At 43.5% G+C, this 22011-nt stretch overlaps 1 protein-coding gene across 3 annotated transcripts in view; it reads right to left on the bottom strand.

Annotated features, from left to right (window-relative positions):
* OSBPL8 (oxysterol binding protein like 8) overlaps positions 1–22011 on the bottom strand; it is a 939874-nt gene that overhangs the window by 422125 nt on the left and 495738 nt on the right. For all 3 annotated transcript variants that reach the window (XM_085653858.1, XM_085653857.1, XM_085653859.1), the window contains one exon: positions 11786–11923. In XM_085653858.1, the coding sequence (XP_085509984.1) occupies positions 11786–11923 (138 nt within the window). The remainder of the gene's footprint in view (positions 1–11785; positions 11924–22011) is intronic.

The raw sequence follows: 22011 nt of genomic DNA, 5'->3' as shown, positions 1-22011 counted from the left end.
CAAAGGGCATGTCTATAAGCGATGCTTGCACATCCCCTGAAAAGCCAGTTCTCAGCCTGGCATGGTGCCAAAAGGCCACTGGCGAGGAAACCGCTCTGTCCAAAAAGTCAGTGGTATCCAGTCCACATCTGATTGTGAACTTAGCGGCATCTCTCCCATCGGCTCCAGCCTTGACGAGTATGCTTGTGACCTCTTCCAGAACCAAGGGCAACACTGCGCAACCAAATCCCATAGAGCATGTGAGTAACGGCCCAAAGGGACACAGTAAACACGGACCGCAGTGCCAGGCTGGTGAAAGAAAACATCATCTTCCCTAAGCTGTTTAGCCTCTTGGATTCCTTTTCTGGTGGGGCAGTAGGGAATGCGCCAGGATTTACATGTGAGGTAGAGGTTTGGTGGAAATTGGGATCCCCTGGGGCGGGGCAGCAGGCAATTGTCCGGTTCACATGAGTGCCTGTGCTGGGCTTTGACCAGGTCCAAAGCAGGACATCTTTAACGGCCTCATTAAACTAGAGAAGCGGTTCTGAGGTGGTCACTCCTGGCTGAAGCACCTCTGTTAAGACGTTTGTTTTGACTGCCACTGAAGGCAGGCTAGGGTCTGGGACTATGGCCACCCTTCTTACCACCATTGTAAAGGATGCTCCCTCCTCCGTAGTAATAGTTGGGGTGAAAGCATGTCAGTTGGCGAAGTGACAAGTCTACTGGCCTCCGCCAAGTCCTTCCTCCAGTCCATTTGTGGATCTAAAATAGGGGTGGGCGGAATTTGCGCAGTTGCCTTTCGCAAAATTCCGCGAAACGGCAAAAAATCTCCGCAAACACGCAGAATTTTGCGTGCTCGCGGAGATTTCGGGAGCGGGGCTTCTTTGCTTTATTTCTGTAAGTGCTTCCTGCTGAGGTTTAATTTTTGTGACAGGAGCATCGTGCCAGAATGAATCCTGCCCCGCATATTTATCCAAGCAGATGCCATCGTTTTGTGCAATACCTCTACTCAACTGGAGTAATTTCTACTGGCTAATCAGTAAGTGCTAACTCGTTGGGTAAATGTATAGTGTTTTTCCTACACTACGGCTGCGTAAAAGGCCAGAAGAGTGGTCTCCAGTGACCATGTGTGTCTGAAACTTTGCCACCGCGCCGAAAGGCGCCGGGGGCCCTTGAGTGAGCTGTCCATCATAGTGGGGAAAGAGCGAGAAGCTGTTGCATACCGCTAATGTATGTGGGGCGGGGCCAAACGGGCAGGGCTTCTATGCGAGTTCACATGCCTCTTGTTTATGAAGGGTCAGAGACCGATCAGAGCAGCAGATGAGGAGAAACAGGGATTGCGCTCGAGAAAGTCATGGATGCACAGAGCTCCATCAAGGATCACAGCTAAATTATGACGGTAGTTATGGGGAGAAAAGCACACCTGCCCAGCCTCGACCTAGCTCTCGAATTTTTTGGGATGATTAATGCGTTACTGAATTTGAGCTTCAACTCGAGCACCTGCTTTATTTATATCTGTAAGTGCTTCCTGCTGAGGTTTAATTTTTGTGACAGGAGCATCGTGCCAGAATGAATCCTGCCCTGCATATTTCCGTTCCGCCGCAGATCGCGGTACTTTCGAAATTTTTGCGTTCCGCGGGGAACGTGAAAATGCCGAAATTACGCAAGTTCCGCGAGCGGAATGGAATTTGCCGCCCACCCTTAATCTAAAGACTGGTACTCCTTATAGTCCCAATCTTTCCAAATTCCTAGTCCATAGGAATATGGCTCCAGCATTGGACAACGTCACTCCGGCTCGGTGTCAGAGATCAGAATGGATGTGGAGCCAGGAACAACTACTTCGGTACCGGCGCCAGGGAAGGTTGAGGTGGTACGATCGGCACTGGTCCGGATCCATCCGTGGATCCAAGGGGCTTGACTGGTGCTGGAGATGCTGGCGTGGCATGAGTAGGGGCCTCACCCGAATCTGTGGGGCCCGAAGGAGTGCCGGCAGGAACAGGCTGCTCAAATTTGAGGCACATGACCAAAAACTATTGGAGTTGAGCAGGGTTCGCTCCAGCTCTCTGAAACTCTGGTAAGTATGGAGCCAACCTAGGAGCTGGCTCACACTCGAAGCCAGGCCTCGAATGGCGATGATTCACTAGTCAGCAGATGGATGAGCTAAAGTTTAAGACCTCTTCAATTTCTTGCTCTTCTTCTTGCAGTGGAACTGACCGGGTCACTTTGAGTGCAATGAAGATTTCAGGCTCCACAACAGATCCCGGGACCTTTCTCTCGACCGGGATTGAGAATGTTGCAGAATCGCAAGTCTAGGCACCACAAGCTTGAGAGAATGCTACCTCAAAGCCTTTGGATTCATCATGCAACAGTCGAAGCAGGTCTCTACGCCATGGTCACGCTAGTGAAAAAAGATATGGGTCTGTTGCCATACTCGATTGGTGACCGGCGCCACAGGGCTTGAAGCCGGACTTTTTCTAGGAAGTTCTTGCAACACCAGGTGTAAAACTTCGTAAAAATGCTTTAACAAAAGTCGAAAAAAAAGCTAGTCAAAAAGTTTCTAGGGGTAGTTCTCGCCAGATCGGTGCTAACTGGCACGGAATGAAAACAACTGACAATTGACTAGGGTAAAGCCTATGTGGGCACTGCGCACTTCACTTCCGGTGAGGATGACGCAGACTACGCCACATGGATCCCTACCAGTGCCTAGGGGTATTGCTCATGAAAAATGTCTGGATCCATTCTGACGCCTGGGGATCATTTTAAGGTGAGGAATAGGCAGCTAGAAGTATCTTATCAGATATAATCATTGTTATAGCAGACCCTTGCTATGTTTTTCTACTCCCCATTTCAACGTACTTACATGTGAATTGAACAGCAAGGTTTATCAGTCATGTTAACAAATTTGTATTTTTTTCTCTCCATAAACCGAAGTTTAATCCATGCAATCCTTAACTTTTCAATTTTTGAGGCAGTCCACTTTAATAACTCGGTCAATCCCAAAAGGTGTTTCGCATTACAACAGAGGTAGAAATACTTACCTTAAAACCCAGTTAAAGTACAGGTATGGTTAAAAATTAAATAAACACTGACATTTTACAGTTGTGGTTGGCTCCACAAACAATTACTCGAAAAGAGCCATGCAAACCATAACTCCTGCATCAAATGAAAACGACCTCACTCATCATGCAACAGATTCAATTACAAATGAAACCATGTTTAAAAGAGATTAAGGAAACGACTAACAATATAGTGTTGTATTGGTTGAAGTATGTGTTGCCATTTAATGAGTATGTATTATGTGCTGTTACTTATATAGCACAACCCTAGCTAGGAAGCAACAAAGCACAGCACACTACTTGGGGAGAATGGGAGCCAGTCTACTAAATTGCGTACACAAATGTGGGGATTATACAAATACAGTTCATATGTTACACATTTGTAGGCACAAGGAGATTCAGTGATTTGTCCAAATCACACAATGGTGAGTCAAGAGCAGAGCCTGAGATTCAAACCTGGGTTTACATGTTCCAAAGCTGACAGCACTGCCCACTAGGCAACAGCTCCTCCCTTATTGATATTAAAACATCTCCCCCCTGGTTGGTATAAATATCTTGAGGTCCTAAGTATTCTTTACATGCTTGTGTGCTTCAAACATCAATAAAAATATGACGTTTGTAGAAAGCATCACCTCTCTTACATGCTATGCTGGGTGGGGTGGGTGCCATAGGACTAGGGGCCACAAGCTCTGCAGAAAAATAAACCCAGTCTAGCTGAATTTTCGAATACGCTCCCTAGAGAGAACAGGACTGAAGGTCACCCATCGCTGTGCCCTCTACTACAATTTAAAGATGTAATCAAAGGAGCCGACCCCTTTTAAAGTAATAGACTGGAGCTCAGACTTGATCACGGACAGGAAAACCGAGGAAAAGCTATGAAGATTTAGGTTACACACACTGTAGCAAATAGTAGGATTCCTCACAGGTCAGCACTGTGCAGCAGCCCCTGGCGGCATTCACCTTCAGATCCCAGAGACCAGCTTTAAACAAACTGAAGGCTGGCTGGAAGAGCATGAAAGCAAGGGACTTTAGAAGGATTGGCATTTAACAATAAAGGGTATATCTAAATACATTTGAGAAGACTTGGAGATCTTTGTGAAGCTGTATGTAGAACAGATATAAAAAGTTAGCCATGTATGTGACCAAAATGATTCTGTAAAACCCATCAGAGAAAGAGCATGTGTGTAGATTATGTGCATAAAATGTGCGAAGTAAAAAGTTGAATGAGAAAAAAAAAATACCTCAGGGCTCCATCAAGGGGAACGTTAGGAGAAAAATCTACAAATAGAACAATTACTAGGATAACTGGCGTTTACCTGAGTTTTTGAGACATCTTTCAGAATTGTATGTTTTCTTGTACAGGTGACCTTAGTGGAATATAGCACTCAAAGATAGTCATCATTAAATGACAACATTAAATGATATACACATGCCCTCAATGCATAATTTCTCAAGATAAATGCAATATCCATAGAAGCAACTTCGAGATTGGCGTGAGGTGGATTCATCTTTTTACTACTGTTTTAAGTGTAAGGCTATTTATCATATTCATTACACGTTGAGGTGGTGTTATGCCTTCTATACAGTACCACACATTATACCCAAGCAGTAGATGTGTCTTATGGATATTAGTTTGGTTAAAAAGTACCTTGAGTACCTTGCTGGTAATAGGTAGGAGGGTAGTGATGGAGCATGATTATTTTGAAATGATTTTGCTTGGTCAATTCTTGCCCATTTGCACGAAAATGACTAAACCGTACTCATGCAATCATTATCGTTTTGGGTCTTGTGTCTTGTCACATCTAGGAAGAGGCTTATACATCTATTTAATATCAGTGTGCCACATGTTATGAATTGGTCCAGTGCCAGTTGATTGTTTAGTCCTAGTCTTTCAAATCTTAGTAGCTTATGGTTGTCAGAGATCCCCCATTTTAGTTATATTGCCATTGCTCCAATATGCTCTGGCACAGGTCGAGCAGAGTTTCCACAGTCTGATTCAACCACAGCAGTAAATTGTGCGAGTAAGCCTCCTTCGTTTTGGATCAGTGGGGGCATTTTTCCTCAAAGATACTTGGCAACCTCTAGTAATCTGGTTAGCCCCTAAGTCCCAGGACTTAACTCCAATACATCAGAGACCACTGCTTCCACATTTTTGGGACCTCCCAAACCTTGCCACCCAGTGAAACTGTGATACTAAGTGACTGTTACTAAGTATTTCTCTGCATGGAGTGTTCAAGAGGCAGCAGGTCCAAGCCACCACACAAAAATATATCATCTCTTGAGTGTAGCATGTGTGAATAAAGATAGCATGCTCGCTCTTCTGGGAGCAAGGTGCAACAACCATCTATTACACTTCAATTAGTAACCACAGAGACAAATTAGCAGACATCTATCTCTGTATACAACACCTTTAAAGTCCCTTACGGAGAAAGTTATGCATTCCACTTAATGTATGGGCAGACAAGCCATCCGGTCATAAAACTAGGGCTGCGCTGCGCTGTGCTTGGAGCATAAATGTTAACAAATCTTAGAAACCTCCCTTCTAGCTTACCTTCCAGTATAGCGTACCTACTCAATCACTTATGTGTCCATTTATTTCCAATTGAATCTGTAGGTCTAGCCAGATCAAGGTATCTCTGGTGAAGAAGGAAATAGGTGGTGCGTAAATCTGTCCTGTCACCTCTTGTTTAATTTCTCCACTTCCTCCCTCATTAAGTGTGTTTCCTGATGATACAATACATGTATATTTCTTCTGATGATATTGGCATATATCCTATATCTTTTGGTCAAGTTCCCAAACCCATCACATTCCATGTCAGCAGGTTCTACTAATTTACACTCCCCATTAATGTATGTTTCGACCGTATCCGGTTTAGCCTCTGCTGCGGTACACCCCAAGAAGTGACTCATGCCGCTCAGCCTCTCTTTTTGGCTATGAGGAACACTTCAAGTACCTTTTCTCCTCACCTCCCGCTGATTTTCCATTCTAGGACTCTTAATACCTTACGAAAAAAAACTCACAACTGGTTCACTCCCTACGTCTTCTATCAAACTAGCCATTTCGAACTGTAAAATAATAATATATCACCTGGATTAAAGACAAGATAACGTTTTAAGAGGGCGTGTAGCCTGGTTCCTTAATTCCAGATACTACTACGATCTAGTGCCTGTTGCCCAGCCCTAACAAGCTCCTTGATTCCTGCATAATTCACTCAAATTTAACCCTTAAGAATTAGTTTGCCCACTAGCCTTCAATAATTTATCTGCTCACATTTAATATGATTGAAAGTACCATATAATAAAATGTCACCTTGGAAGATACCCTGCAAGCTTCCTGATGCCTTGTTACTGTAGTGTGCCACAGAAAGCTCAGGATATAATGTCATCAGACGTCATCAGTGTCACTACCGGACCGTCAAGATCATTGTTCTCGTCTTCTTCCTCTGTTCCTGTGTACTCTGATTCAAGTTGGCTGTTAGTAACTGAGTGAGATGTTCACAGATTCCTTGCTTGTGCCTTCATGACCTCTTTCTTGGCCATGGCTTTTTGCCCTGCAGTCGATTTGCTATTCAAATTGTCCAGTTTCTGTTCTTATTTCAGTTTCTTCTTATTCTAAGTTGTAACAGATCTGGAAGTTTTAACCACTGTCCATAATCAATTTAGTGGCCCATTCCAATGCTTCATTGGGCTCTGAGAAGAAATACATGTCGTCACTAATGAGGATTTGAAGTTTGCTAGAAACAATAGCATGTATTTAATTTTGGGTTGTCCAAGTGTTTGCTTCACATCTAGGCCTTCTCCTTATCTTAAAAACTGCTATGTAATAAGGGAAAAGGAAAGTTTTGTGGTTCCCCATCATTAATGGACCTTTTCCTTGCAGACTGCAAAAGCAAATCTTTGTTCCTATAAGTATTCGGGCCACAATAGGTTATGGAGGTGCTCCTGGGACAAGGGTGAAGGGGTGCTTCTTCAGGTGATACTTTGTCCAACACACAGCGCTCCAGAAAAGGCCTGCTTAATATTTTGGTATTTCGGTGCAGCACACATTTCTGTTTAAATGAAAGGTTTCATGCAATATGCCCTGCTGACTGGTACTCTCATCTGTGCTGCTTTGAAGGGTTGTTTCTTTACCACAAGTGGCCTGCCCAAGCAGTTCCAGAGCACAGGCTACCCTCCTCACACCATTCGCAGTTCAGTTGATCCAGTGCGACTGCCAATCTCCTGCTATATCTTCTCTGGGGCCTGACTGAGCCCAGGCCCGGTTACTCACCTCCTTTGGGGGTTTCTTACTAGGCCTGTGCTCCTGAAGATAATTTGCTCTGTCCTTTCCAAGGCTGGAACCTCTTCTCTATGTGGGCCCTCCCATCAAGCCCAGCTTGTTTGCCGAACTCCCATTCTGGGGCCATATTATGAATTGGCATTGTTTGCGCCCAGCGCACCTTTCAAAAGGTGCGCCGGGCGCAAACAACGCTAATCCGCCCCATTATTGTGAAGGCGCTGCCCTGGGGGCAGCCGCGAACTAGCGCTGCCCTGGGGCGCATCCAGGTGAAAACACGGAGCAGCTGCTCCGTGTTTTCACTGTGCAGGCTGCACCCGCCAGCACTTTCAAAAGGGATTAGAGATACCCTTGCAGGCGGGTGCAATAAGTGCAGTATCGCTTTCGGTTTTATAGAAGGGGACGCACAAGCGTCTGAGCCCCCTTCTATAATACCAAAGTGCCCCGGGGGTGTGCAAAGCAAGCGCAAACGCTCGCTGGGCCCCCGGGGCACCTTATGTAATACGGCCCCTGATTTCTGTGGGACCGCTGCTTTGAATCTGGTGCTTTTTTGCAATAGCTTCTGCAGCTTCATTCGAAGGTTGCTATGTGCCGAGGAGTGTACTCAGTAAAGTTTGAGCTATCCTTGCTACTGGTCCAAAATGATTGCCTAAGCATCTGTGCACCAGAGAATCTCATTCTTTTGTGCCTCACCTTACAAAATACGGAGCTCTTTTCAGTTGCTGCTCATTGCACCCCATGTCTACTCTAACTATAACGTGCAGTTTTTTAGGGCGAGTGGGGCAGGATTATTCAGCTGATCTAAGATAAAAGACAGCAGTGTTTTAGAGCACATCCGGCTTCTTTGCTTTCTGGCCACGCACCCTCAAGCCTTCACCAAATCTTGTGTCTGGTTGGCAACTGGTGCTGAAGTGGAATGTCCACAGTCTGGAATGTTGTTTCCTCCTAATGAGGACATAGCTCCCATATATACAGCCACTGAATATGCCTGTAGCATCTTATTGCAAAGTTATATTTTGCCGTACAAGACCAAAATAAAACAGGGCAGAGCCCTTTTTCCAAAAAAACATAAAATATTGCTGAAGTGTTAGATAATGCCACTTAATTTCCACTTACCAGATATTAAAAAAAAAGTAAACAGCTGTCATTTTGTCAATTTTAAGCAGGGCTATCCTAACTACAGGAAAGGACAAGAAAACAAAAGGACTGGAAATCAAAATCAGCTTGGGGACTGAAATGACCATCATAGCCCAGATCAGAAGCACCCAAAGTCATAACATCCTTACTTCTGAAACCACTGACATAGGAGACCCAGTCGACAAGAGCTCATCAGCAGGTAGAAGGGAGTCATTTCCTGACTGAAAAATATGGAACACAGAACACCTAAGCTCATGGTGTACACCTGGAAGCCTCTAAATAAGAAGCGGTCAAAATGTTGTCCTTGGGTCAATGATAATGAACAAAGGACTGAGGCAAAGTTCTTCTACTAGCCATTCAATTTTAGATACATTTGACCTACTTTGTCTGGTGAACTACTACATCCACAATGTCCTAGTCTTTATTACACGTCCGTAGGGCCGATTTGGAAGGCCGAATGGAAGGAGAAATGTGCCATGCATCCTTTCATCTGTACCAGGAGGACCTTCTTTCTCTGTCCATTTTTGATAACAAATCACAGGTGAACAAACCTTTCTGTGATATTTAGACATGAATCTGTACCCTCCAAGTCTAATGAGGGGCTCTCTGCTGCACAATCAATTCTCTTGCATTCACCTATGTCAAAGCCAAGTCTGTGATTTCAATGAAGAGCTGTGAGGCTTAAATAGTAAGGTACATGGCTCAGAACATTGTCCGATCCACCAAGCCACAGAAAATGAGTCAGCCTTTCTATTCTGGGGCATGTGAGTTAACCTGATTGGTACTAGAGGCATTAACCACTGACTGCTATATGTGAGGCAACAATCAAATCGGGGTGCATAGTTATTTCTGAGCTGCTGAAATACAAATAGTAATCAAGGACTGGAGTAATGGCAGCCGATTTAAGCCTAAAGCATACGGAATATCAGCCTCATTCCTGTGCCTTTCAGTCGTTTTTTACAATGAAGAAATGGCAAGGGTAGCATGTGCTCATACACAATGGATGGTAGATACTATGGTTAAAAAGCTAGTAGTGAGAAAATGTTTTAAGCTTTACTTGGTAGCATGTGTTTCACATCTATGCCATAGCATTTCGGATGTGAAAAGCTGGGCAGCAAATGTTAATAAAAACCCTGGAATCTGGAGAGGTTTAGTCTTTATTTTCAGTGCATGATCATTGAGAAAGAAGTGGCCCATCCAGCTACAGATGTTGCGGTGACCACACCATGAGATGCCCCATCATTCCCTTTCCACAAATGTCTAATAAAGGCTATTCATGAAACCCATTAGTTGCTCTGGAGTAATATCCTAGCCACGATTGTAGAAGACTCACATGCTGCTCAGGAACGTGCCGAGAGGAGAGCAAGGAAATTGTGTAGGAATGCCCATTTTCCAGGTTTGGATGGGATAGAAGGAGAGTGAGTGGGTATTTTTGTGTGTGTTTGTACAACACAGAGAGAAAGAGCTGTAGCTCATTTTTCCTTGGAGGTGTATTTCGGAAGCAAAAACTTTAGAGTGCAGTGCCAAGCGTCAACAAATGAGGTATTCTAAGCATCCACAGCCTGGAAGACCAACTTTTCTGTAAATCCCTCCTTTAAAGGTGAGAGAGACTTTGTAGTCAGAGACAGTAATGTGTAGCAGAAGTTGGTTGTGCGGTCACTTGAATCGCAAAAAAATAGGCATGTCCATAACCTGTCCACAGGTGACAACTGGGAGCCAGTGGGTTTATATGCTATGGCAGTAGACAGAATTAAAAGGCAACTATCCATCTTCAATTCCTACTAGAAGACCACATCACTAATAATGCTTTCACCTCCAAGTCATCAGTGTATCAACGTAACCGGAGAATTACGCGGTACTGCAGCTGGCTCTTGGAGTCTATCATTGTGTTCCTATTCTTCTCAGACAACGTCTGGAAGGCTGCCCCATGGGATGTATATTCTTCTAGAGCAAGTCTGAACAGGAATAGGTCTCACTCAGAAAGCCAATCTGCCCTCAAAGCAAAAGCTCTACATCTAGGGGCACCATTACAGCAGGTCACAAGGCTTGATCAACCATGTATGAACAGGTGTACTGACGTGTGGCAGCCATTCAACTCACAATTGCTCTTATTGACTGGCTACAGCAGAAGAGTTCCAGGGACCACATTCTACGATGTAGATCCCAATATAATGAAAACTACATATGATGGGCTCAAATGTAGTTCATCCACAATACTAATGTTTTCTGTACTAAGAAATCTCACTTTCGTTATTAAAAAGCACGGCGTTTAAATTGAGCAAATTGAAGTAAACTTTGAAATATGCAGCAACATTGATGAAAGAGATTGGGACAAGGTAAAAAAAAAAAAAAAAAAGAAGAAAAGTTAGAGACAATGAAAATGGTACAGGGTTTCTGTATAAATATGCACATGATACAATCTGCAAAATGTCCCCTTGGAAAACTGACCTCACAACAAGTTCTGATGAGGTCCCGGGATTTCAATTCTTAAGCATTCATGGGATCCATTATTTGGTACTTTATGACATTTAGCAATAATGCTTCCCCCTTGGTGCCCTGTCTTATAACCGCAGGTCTCAGAGGTGATGATGGCAAAAGCTCCAAGTCTTGTTTCCTTTGGGCAACTTAGCCCCTCCTTGCCCTTCACTTAACATCGCAACAGCAAATGGGTGGTTTTTGAGGGTAAGCCAATGAGTTAGTCAGATGCCATTTAGGGCCAAATGATGCCCTTAGAATTTAGGTTATTGGACGTCCATGGCAACACAGAGGGATAATGTACAGTGAATAAAATGACAATATTTAAATCAATGTTATCAAACACAAACTTTGAAAAGGATGAAAAATCCTACTCAACCCATAAACAACTTGAACGAAGTAAAAAACACCAGGAGCCTGTTATGAGACAAATATTCAACCCAACACTTCTGGCATTCAAAAATGACGTATTATACAGAAAGACAAACGTTTTTTTAAACTAAAAAGTGGAACATCTGCTGTATTGGTTTTAACTTGTGAAAAGCGACAACCAAGTGAAGGATCAGCTTCTCCAGCTCGCTGCAGCCGGTGCGCCACACACTTGTTACACGTGGAAAGTGAACAGGACACTATGGAGATACAATTTCACTGCCGTTTGCCAAGGGAGATATATTAGACAAGGGCGCGCGATCTCATCATAACGCGGAGAGCGCAGATTAATGAATTATTTGGATGACCTCCCCAGTGACTTTTCCTTTCCACAGCAATACTGGGCAGACAGAACAGCCCGCACTGTCTCCCCTGCATGTCAAGTCTCATATTTAAGCTGGCAGCGGGTGGCCCATGTGGATGGTGTTCTTACCGTGGCTCTGGATGATGCCGGGACTGAGTGTCGCCTGGACGAGATCTTTGGTCGGGGTGAGATAGGCTTCTTTCCCCTGGCGCTGGCTCATCTTTCCTGGAGTCACTAGGTGAGAGTCATCGCTGCTCTGCATCAAAGCTGTGAAGACAAACACAAGGCTCATATTAAATCCAGTGTGGAAACTGGCCTCTTGGTACTTGAAGATGACCCCTCTATCAGCACTGCCCTTCTTACATAGTGAGACCTTTCGGTAGTGAAGTGGAGTACGCTTTCTTCGCCACACTTGAGACAGACATGCCAATGGCATAAAGGGAGCTGGTGTGGACTAAGAGGAGGACACCTTTCCTTAACCCTGTGGCAGCCTGAGCTATCCTATCAAGTCCATCTGCAACTCACACTAGCCAAGCTCCTGACGGCTGTCATGCAGGTAATGTTAGCAAGGTCTGCCCTCCTTTCCTCTCATCATGTTGCGTCTTTGTTTACAATAAGATTTTATTAGGCATGAATGTATTTAAAAAATTAAACAGACAACTGACAACACTGTGTCAATAATAAGGAATAGGTGGGCAGAATAATGCCGACCCACGCATAATAGGACAAGTCTCCTGCAGCACAGTGAGCCAAAATCTACCAGCAGGAGGCCAGATGTGCCCCGTATAGACTTGCTTGTGATGGCACTAACTAGTTCCAGCCTCCCACCAGCAGGCGCGGCAGGAGTAAAGGCACCAACTGTAGATAGAACTTATTTGGCTGGGTGCTGCATGCCTTTTGAGAGCATGGCGCTGCTTTGCTGTGCAAACCCTAGCTCAAAACTGGCTTCTCTATAGCAAGAGGTACTGAGCAATATCTATGCTTGTGAAGTATGGCCTACATACTGTTACTAGCTGTGGTTCGAATTCTATTGCCCTTTCTCTCATGTGGTATCTGTGCAGTGTTCCAGTAACCCTGAGGCTAGATCCTTCAAAATAAATACCTGCTAATACAAAAAAGTAATACGTATTAGCAAATATCTAAGACAATAACATGCAGCCATATGTTGTTGATTCTGTCCATAGTCCTTCTGACTTTGTAAGGCCTGTAAACTTGCAAACATCTTGCGCAGATTTTTACACTCTTAACCAAAGAAGGGAGCTGGCTTCGGTCTTGGCTTTATGCTTTGAGTAGTTTATGATGCAATTTTGTATACCTATACCCCCTTGTGCCGGATTTGGGCATGATAAAGGGAAGTGGGAACATACCGGTCCCGATCATAATCATCTAGGATGTTTATTTGCAAAGTTTAAATGTGAAAAACACAAGGCACCATGCCAGGTGACAATGCTTTTTAGGGAAGATCACATGTGAAGAGGTTGCCAGAGAAACCGATGTTGATATTAATGGCTAAATAACACAGTGATACGGGTGGGGTGTAAGACGCCCCGATTCTCCACCAGCAAGTGGATTGCACCCTGAGAAAGCATGCCACTTGTGTCCACTGTCCAGTACACTACATGCGGTCATAGAAACAAGGTGATGGCTATGGAACAGCAAAAGAAAGGAGAGAGAAGGGGACACAAAACTGTCAATGGTCAAGGTAAGTGAGGGGCTCACATGGTGTTTAGCTCAGTGTTACTGTTCAATAAGTATCAGTAGTACCTATGCAAGCACTCCACACCGGGAGCTGTAACAGAAACACCCCGCCCCTTCCCTGGTGCCTGTACCCTTCTCTTGTCAACCTTGGGTATTGTTGTGGGTAACTCAGAGCTCAGTGTTCCCAGTGCACATCCACAAATACTTAGGGTGTGTCCCTTTAGTAATAGGAGCACACAACCAGCGCATGTTCCTCGTGTGGATAGGAACTCACTACTGTTCTAAGCTTCTACACGAAATACCTTTGGCAAATCTACATAGTCAAGCTCATCCTCCAAAAGCACACATGTTCAGTAGATTAGGTTCTTGGCTTCTGGAATGTTGCACCCAACTGCTTCTTGTGCCTTAGAAGCCTGAGAAGGTTTGGAAAGAACGGATGTGTCATCCGTTCAGGGCGTTGTTAGAAGAGTGGGCGAAACAATAGTGGCGGAATAAGAAATTACATTACTTTGGAGTGATTCGAACGGACACCTGCCAAACAAAAAGGAAGCAGGCTCAGAATGGTGATGGAAGATACAAGTGTAGAAGGTATATTCCTAATGAGCAGGGACAGAACTGCTCCACCTACACGGATGAGCAGTAATTAGTTCGTTTGGCACACTTGATGTACTTATAAATTTCTAGAACCAAGCTCAATACAGCCGAATTCGGAGGCACAGCCTTTTGAGGACACAGGGGAGATGAGTGAGTTGGTGTCATGCACTGATCTGGGGCATGAACTCCGCTCATTCGGCAAACAATTCTGCTGAAGATTAACTATTACCACGGGATGGTGGTTTAGAAGTCTTCAAAAGAACCATCAGTGGTAAACAAAACCTGACGGCCAACTCTTTTGCTCTTTCTTTTTTAAATTCAGAATATTTTATTCATCGAGTATAGCGCTTATAGGTATGAACCAACGGCATTTATTAGCTACATACAAAACATATAAATCCAGTGACTATTATAAAAGAATACATATGAATTTCTAATATAACATGAATGTAGAAGTTCTTATTTTAGTGTTATGAATCATCTAATAAAAAGGGACAGTAATCTTTTCTACAATCGCTTGTTTTCCAACATGAATGAAAAAGGGAAGACAAGAATTGGCAAAGCCAGTAGGTTTTGCCTTTAAAATCAAGTGCCGACCTAATGGCTTTACCAATGGTTAATTGATTGCAGCGTTGCACAGCACATGCAAGTGCATCTGTGCAAAGCAAAGGGACACGTGCATACACGGCAGCCATCTGTTTAAAGATGGCCACCGTCTGCACACATCCATGTGCCTGCTTAGCAGTGTAAGCTGTACTGATGTGACGCATGCCCAGCCCAGCTCGTTCGTGTTTCTTGCCCTGAACTGCACCATCAGGGCAGCAGTGGGAGTGGTGGACACTGGAAGGCCAAGTTTACTAATTTTTTAAACAACTTTATTTTTCATTTTCAAGTGAAACATGAAAACATGACACTACGTACATAGTCACGGAAGAGAATGAATCGGAGTCTCATACAACGGGAACACCACACCATATACACTAGCATATATAAAATAGAGAGCAAGAGAAAGGGATCATTTGCAAAAACAACCACCACATCACACACCATTCGCCCCATGCTCCCTCATCAGCAGGACCTTCCTCTACCAAGTTAACTATTCTAACTCCAGTTCAAGAATATTTGTTGAAAAAACAATTCCGGGAGCCTTAATTATTATTCTAACTCCAGTCCTGGCATATTTTGGGGAAAGTTATACATTCTATAAGTATTTTTAGGAAGGGCTGAAAAGTAGCAATTTGGAATAGCAAGAAATGCTTCCCTGAGGGAGCAGCTCAGGGGAAAACACTAGGAATACCGCATGCACAGGCCAAGCGTCATGGCACACAAGGCAATTTTACTTTACCGTTCCACATGGCAAGTGGCCATATCTGAAACGTAGAGTGAAAAAACAAAAAACAGTGGGAGTGCGAAAGACAAAAAATGATCGGTTCAGTAGCATTTTGAAGCAGCTACCAGGCCAGGTTTTAAGAATATTAATAATAAATGTAAAAAAGCAAGTGGTTTGGTGAAGGGTGGGGATTACTAGAGCTAGCCAGAAAAGAGTAGCTTTGGGGATCAGGAGGGCCTATTGTTGGAGTGAACTACTTTTCAAGTATATGAATATATAAATACACTATATAATAGATTTGAGAGAACAAAAGTTTCTGCATAGTTCACACACCCCTGCAAGAACCCAAACTTGCCAAAAATGCTTAAGCAATTCAATTGGCACCAGAAGAGTTAACTTTGCTCTCACTAAAGTCACCAACAATTTAGAGATAATTTTTTCATATTTATGATGTTTTACACTAAGACTTGCATATGAAAACATACAAATTGTGATACTACACATCAATACAATTGTCACTAATAAAATGTTCATAAACGTAGAAAAATATATTCCCAAGGTTTATAGTTCTTGTCTAAGGCAACACATTTTCCTTCTTGTACATTGCTTCACCCATTTTAAACTAAATTGTGGTTCATTTGAAGATTCGCTATTGCACAAATCCAAAGCATTCCTTAGGATGTCATCCATTAATTCTGGAACTCCATTCTTCTGTTAGAACAGTACATCTCTTACATTCCAGCGGTTTGAATTCTAGTCAGCCAACATTTCCCAAGTAACTTTCCAGCTTCCTTAGGGCTGAAGTGAATTTTAGTCAGTGATGACTCCAATGTTAATAGGGAATTATTTCATCAAATATATGCCCTCAAAAATATAGAATTTCCATCATAATGCCTGACTTAGGTGATCAGCAATACATCTGGATCATATATAAATCCATCAATATTAATACACCTGATATCTTCAGTCAACTGCAGGAGGCTTGGAAGGGCCGATGTTTGGCCCATTGAGAAGGTGGGATGGAGAGAAGCCGTGGCCTCTCCCAGGACCATTACATAATGACATGATACAGGCTGGTACACTTTAAATACCTACACTCTGTGTACTTCACACAAAGAAAGGCTGTGACTTGTTCGGGGAAGGGCTCTAACGATTGCCTTGGATGCCACATGGAGATTGGGGTGGTACTTCACACCATTTGAAATGCCACGTCATCCTAAGCTACTGGGTTAGAGTGGAGTGCATCTGTGGAGAGGAGCTGGGGGTTGGTGTCTCTTCGGACCCCTGTATAGCACTCCTCAATATCATTGAGGACAGCGCCCTAACAATATATTGGAAGATATTCATAAGCACTGTCCTATTCATTGCCAAATGTGATATAGTGCCAAACTGGCATTCATCAACTGCTCTAAGTATAGAGGAGTGGAAATGAGGCTTAGAGAAGTCCTGCCTACTTGAAACATGCACTGGAAAAGCCAATAGGTCTCGGCAATGCGGACCTATTGGCTTTGTCAAAGTGAATGTCTTTTAGCCATGTTGTCTAGCAGGAAACCATTCGATCATGAAAAAAAAAAATAAACTAGTGCTGTTCAGGTTTCATCAACTCTTTAAGAAATGCATTTGTTTATGTACACATGCATGGATTTTAGAGGAATGTGTGCATGTGTACAAGGAAGACTGCCTGAAAACATAAGTACTCCTATGGAGTGCTTGAAAACAAAGAAAAAACATAGCTACGCCAACCAGGAGCAGTGTAAGGAGACATGTACTTGGTCCAAGCGCTATGGGAGGGCCAAACACAGGAAGAGGGCATGATGCGTGCATACTTTGAAGAATGGAATCATAGAAAATTAGAGTGACTCAAGTTTACCAAAGGTAGGAGATGGGTGGCCTGTAAACCCACAGATAGAACACAACACGTCTCTAGAGACAGCGCATGCGCCGTCTAGCCAAAGCCTAAAAACGATACACAAAGCCACAGGTTGTCCTCGCAAACAGGGGGGGGGGGGGGATGGGATTAAAGCGGCCAATATTGTGGGCTTCTCAAATAACATGTCATTATGCAGTTATTCATCTCCTTGATAATGTATACTAGTATGAGTCATGACTACGATACATTTTATGTGGAGAGAGACCTGTTTTTTTTTTTATTAGAATGTGTTACCTTTTATTCAAGACTAACTGGACCATAACTATGCTGCGTGACCCAATTTACTGATTATTGCCTGTAATGCTTATAGCCTTAGGAAAAAACAATAAAAGCAGACTTATTAAAAAATGAACACAGGATTTCCAGCTCCTCTTTAGAGACAGGAGATCAACTGTGAGAAGTTATCTGATGGCTAATACACTCTGTTCCTTGGATCTGAGATGCAAGACATATCTCATCGATTATCACTGATTATTTGCATATCGCTCTATTGGAATTATCGCAGTTGCTTGCCTGTCAGAAAGAAGGACATTCTTGTGCCAAATTTCAGGAAGCAAGCTACTAACAATAAATGTTTCTTTTTTCCAAACTCTAAGAGAGGCATGAGAATAAAGTCTCCTCATCGATCAGAGGTAGATGAAACCAGCCCAGCTTCATCTCTTTTGTCACGTTTTGCGGGTTCACAGAAATCTGTCACCACAGGTTGGTACTCCTCAAATCTGGTCCAGTGAATTTTCCATCAGAAGCAACAGCTGGTGAAGGTGACAGAGAACTTACTATGTGAAAATTTAATTTCGCTGCAATGGGCTACCTATTCCTTATGCTGCACCTCAAATTCCCAGTCCAGCTGTAAAAATCTATATGGGTAGGTAATGATTACTCTTCTCCTTTCAGATACTGACATGAATGATAAACTGTTAATCCCCAATGACTTCTCCAGAAACCGTAAAGCTCATTATTACAGACGTTTTGTAGCTTTTACAAATAAAATTACTTTATTTATAAATCAGTTTTGTTATGTACTTTAGCTCTTAAATTGACAGTGATTGCACTGGGTAGTTTCTGCCTTCACCAGTAATGCTGGCGGAGCGCAGTCTGCTTTATAATCTGGAGATTATAAAACGCATTCACGCAGGCCTTCTGACTCATCTCCATAAAGGTCTGCATGTCGTGTTCTGGCTGCTAAATGCAGACAATGAGCAAGACATCGACAATTGACATTATATTTAGTATGGAAGTGCAAAGGATTTATGAATGGATTAGTATTTAATTTATCCCTCCTCCCCCAACAAAGTAAACATCAAAGAATTACTCCGAGCTGTTATCATGGCACAGGCTCACACGGTAGAAAAGAAAAGCAAAAAAAGAACCACAAAATACTGGCTACTCGACGATTTATAGGACATAACAAAATACAATTACCTAACCAAGAATCATCAATTAGCAATTTATTATAGTGCCCTAAATCCACGTCACAATTTAATTAAACCCTTCTTAGTCAAAAAGCTGTACATTAATCCCACAGTGAGACCTTGAGGGCTTAAAATAGAAAGCACACATGCCCATCAAGTGGAGTGGGTAAAGCAAATTGGCTCATTCGCCCCTGCACACCGACAGCCTATTTGCCATGTAAACGTAACACAGTGTCCCGATCAAAGGAAGAAACACATTCCAGCTTCCATGAAAGGACTGTCAGCATGTTCTCTCTTTGTCCCCTCGAATATTGTCAAAAACAACAAAGCCTCGTTAGCAAGTAAATGGTCTTTTAAAGACCTGTGAGTTACTCGGGTGCGGCTGTGTGTGCCCAGGAAGCTGTCTCAGCCTGGGCTGCCACACACGACGGGGAGGGGGGTTTAAGGGTGAATATAGCCCGTTGAGTCCTATGGGCGTTACGCGCCTGGCCCTGTCCATCGCTATTTTGCTAACCATTTCACCTCAGTTTGGCCCTAGTCATACGCAAACATGTCTTGACCCTGCTCCAATGGGTACAGTCCAGCCCAAACTGTCAAGATTGATTTGCATATGTCTGGGTCCAAACTGAGGTGGCATGATGTATAAAAAAAGACGGAGTTGGGTGTGACCCGAGTAAATACCAGTGGCTGAGATGAATTCAAGCATTCAATTCATCACTTTTTATTAAACTTTTATTCTCAATTCTGGGGCGCTTTCACCGACATCTTACACCTGGTGTCAGGAAAAAATATTTTGTTTTTACAAAGTGTAGTCCCAAACTCTGTGCATCTTAGAATCGGCGTGTCTGTACTCTCACTCCTGCGCACTACTGCACTTGACTTGCAACAAGGTCTATAGTGCCACTAACTAACCGGCATAACTGTACTGAAGGGCGCTGGTACTGAAGGCCATGGGCTGCACCAAGGACAAGAGACTCAAGAGCACGGATACCAATTACTACACAGAACATGATAGAAAACATACCAAAAGTAAGCAGAAGGTATCCCCATACTTGCATGTTTTTTATGGTGTATATTGAGTCATTCTCCTTGCAGTCCCACCGACCTCGGGGGATGAACAGAATGCGTAGTCTATTTTAGCGTATAGCTCTTGAGAGAAAGCACCCTGAGGCCCTGTCTCTGGGTTTCAGGGCTTGTAACGCGTCAGCTGACACCCCTGGCCCGCAAGAGCTCTGGTGATGTCACCGAGCGGGAATGAAACCAATACACAGAATGCAGATCAGACAGGGAGCCCTCGACGGCCCTAACTGAACACCGCACTCCAGAAGCCTTGATTACAAGCCGGCGGCTGGCATCCCGCATTCACCACCCTCTGTATTTTTTAATGTGCTCCGGAACAAAATGAAGGAGCACCTTACATAATTAAACAAGCATTCGAAAAAAAAGTTTAAATGAATAAACTGAGCGCGTTGACCCTAAATCGGACGCCACGCTCTGAAATAAAGTAAACCAGCACTGGAAAAGGTAAATCAAGGCACATTAAATAAGCGCGGCCGAGCTGGGCACGAGCCTATGCAAATAAAAACAAGCGCAGCCAAAGACGACAGAGCTGACAATGTAAAGAAAAGAGTGCTTATTGTCTTTTAAAGGACAGTGTGTAAAGCAGCCAGTAAAAGAACAAATCCCGGTGAGTGGGGCCAAAAGCGGACAGGGTGGCAACCCTCAGTGTAATGATTGCCTCCAGTGCATTCATTACACTGTGTTTTGCATCATCCATGACACAAAACGACGCGCACCAATCAAAAATGGAGGCTGAGCCGCGACACGACTTCTGGAATCTTATAGATTCCAAGAAGCCCTCGCATGGCAAGAGCAACGCACGAGCTGCTTTCGCCAGGCCGAGACCTAAAAATGTGATGATGCTGAAAGAAGGGGTTGTGGCAGGGTCCTGGATAAAGAAGGCTGACATATTTTACTTTCCAAAGCCTACTATTCCTTCCATGAGAGTTGATCCCCAAAAACGAGTCCTGATCCTGAGTAGCAAGTCTTGTGTACTGCATTCATGAACCACATTCATCAAATCCTTGTTGTGACCTTCCTCATAAACTAGCAAACTCCTGTTTTGTGGCTGGATATTTATATTCCAACTGACTTCTTCAGGGCAGTTATGACTATCAACAGTCAAGTCACTGATCTCTGATTAGGGTAGCAACATGTTCCTGGTACGCTTGTGTTTTCACAATAATTGATAATTCCATAAATAAGAATGCCTTGCCAAGCAGGAGAGTACTCCGCAGCTGTGCAACGCAAACATCTTTCCCTAGCTACTTACATTTATGGAATTACCAATTACTGCTGCTGGGATCACACTCTTTTCACAACATATATGCAGGAACCCTTTTAGTGTTGTCTGCGGAGAACACAATTCCTTTGTGGATCTTCAGTTACACTGAACAGCAAACTGAGGACTATCTCTCTTCCCCATTTCACAATCCAGTTTCTTTCATAAACTAGTTTTATTAACCATACACATCCCTGAGATTGGGAATTGTGGATTATATTCCTGTAAACTCTTTGCAACAATAGATTTTAACGCACCAACATCCTTTCCTAAAAGATCCTGACTGTCGCACACCCACAATATCAGCCGTGACTATGCTACGTGCACCTGGATGGCGATTAGGTAATCTGGTAAATGCAATCTTAAAAAGAATAATAACCACAGAATGCCTGGATGAGCAGCAATATCAAAGCATTGTTGAGATAAAGTAATTATACCATTAGAAAGAACACCATCAACCAACCGTAACAGACTAAAACGAAGGCACCGAGAACGAAGACATCACATGCCTACACTCCAGACTCACATTCACGAGGAAAAGGTGACACAAAGCCAGGAACTCCAGACTCAACTGTTAGACCTTATCATAATGCACACAGTAGCTCCACTTCCCATGAACAATGTTGACGTGGTCACCTTCAATATCAGATGACGTTTCTTGATACTTGAGGGACTTCGGTATTATTTATTGGTTTTACTTGGGAAAGGCACATCGACACCTTACCAGGAGAGAAGCATCTTTGAATGCGAATGCACCTCTAGTTCAGGAAGGCTCAGCTGCGTCTTTGTAAGCAGCCTCAGATACTACTGGTGCAATTGTGGATAATATTTAATAGGATCAGACTCCACAGAGATTTTCCTTTTACTTGGCACAGTCTGATTACTCTTATCTGTGCTGCCAAAGACCTTCACACGATCTTGGAATGAAGCACTGAAACTCGACTCTATGCAAGGACAGAACAAGGTCTCCAGCTGTGGCTGAAGTACATATTTACGTACACTTCTTGCATTGTATTCCCAAGATAGCTTTGGCTCCTACAGCAACGCACT

This window comes from Triturus cristatus, chromosome 4_1 (genome assembly GCF_964204655.1).
Source record: "Triturus cristatus chromosome 4_1, aTriCri1.1, whole genome shotgun sequence".
NCBI classification, from domain to species: Eukaryota; Metazoa; Chordata; class Amphibia; order Caudata; family Salamandridae; genus Triturus; species Triturus cristatus.
The sequence above is the reverse complement of the archived record's forward strand: the minus strand, read 5'-3'. Positions and strand labels throughout refer to the sequence as shown.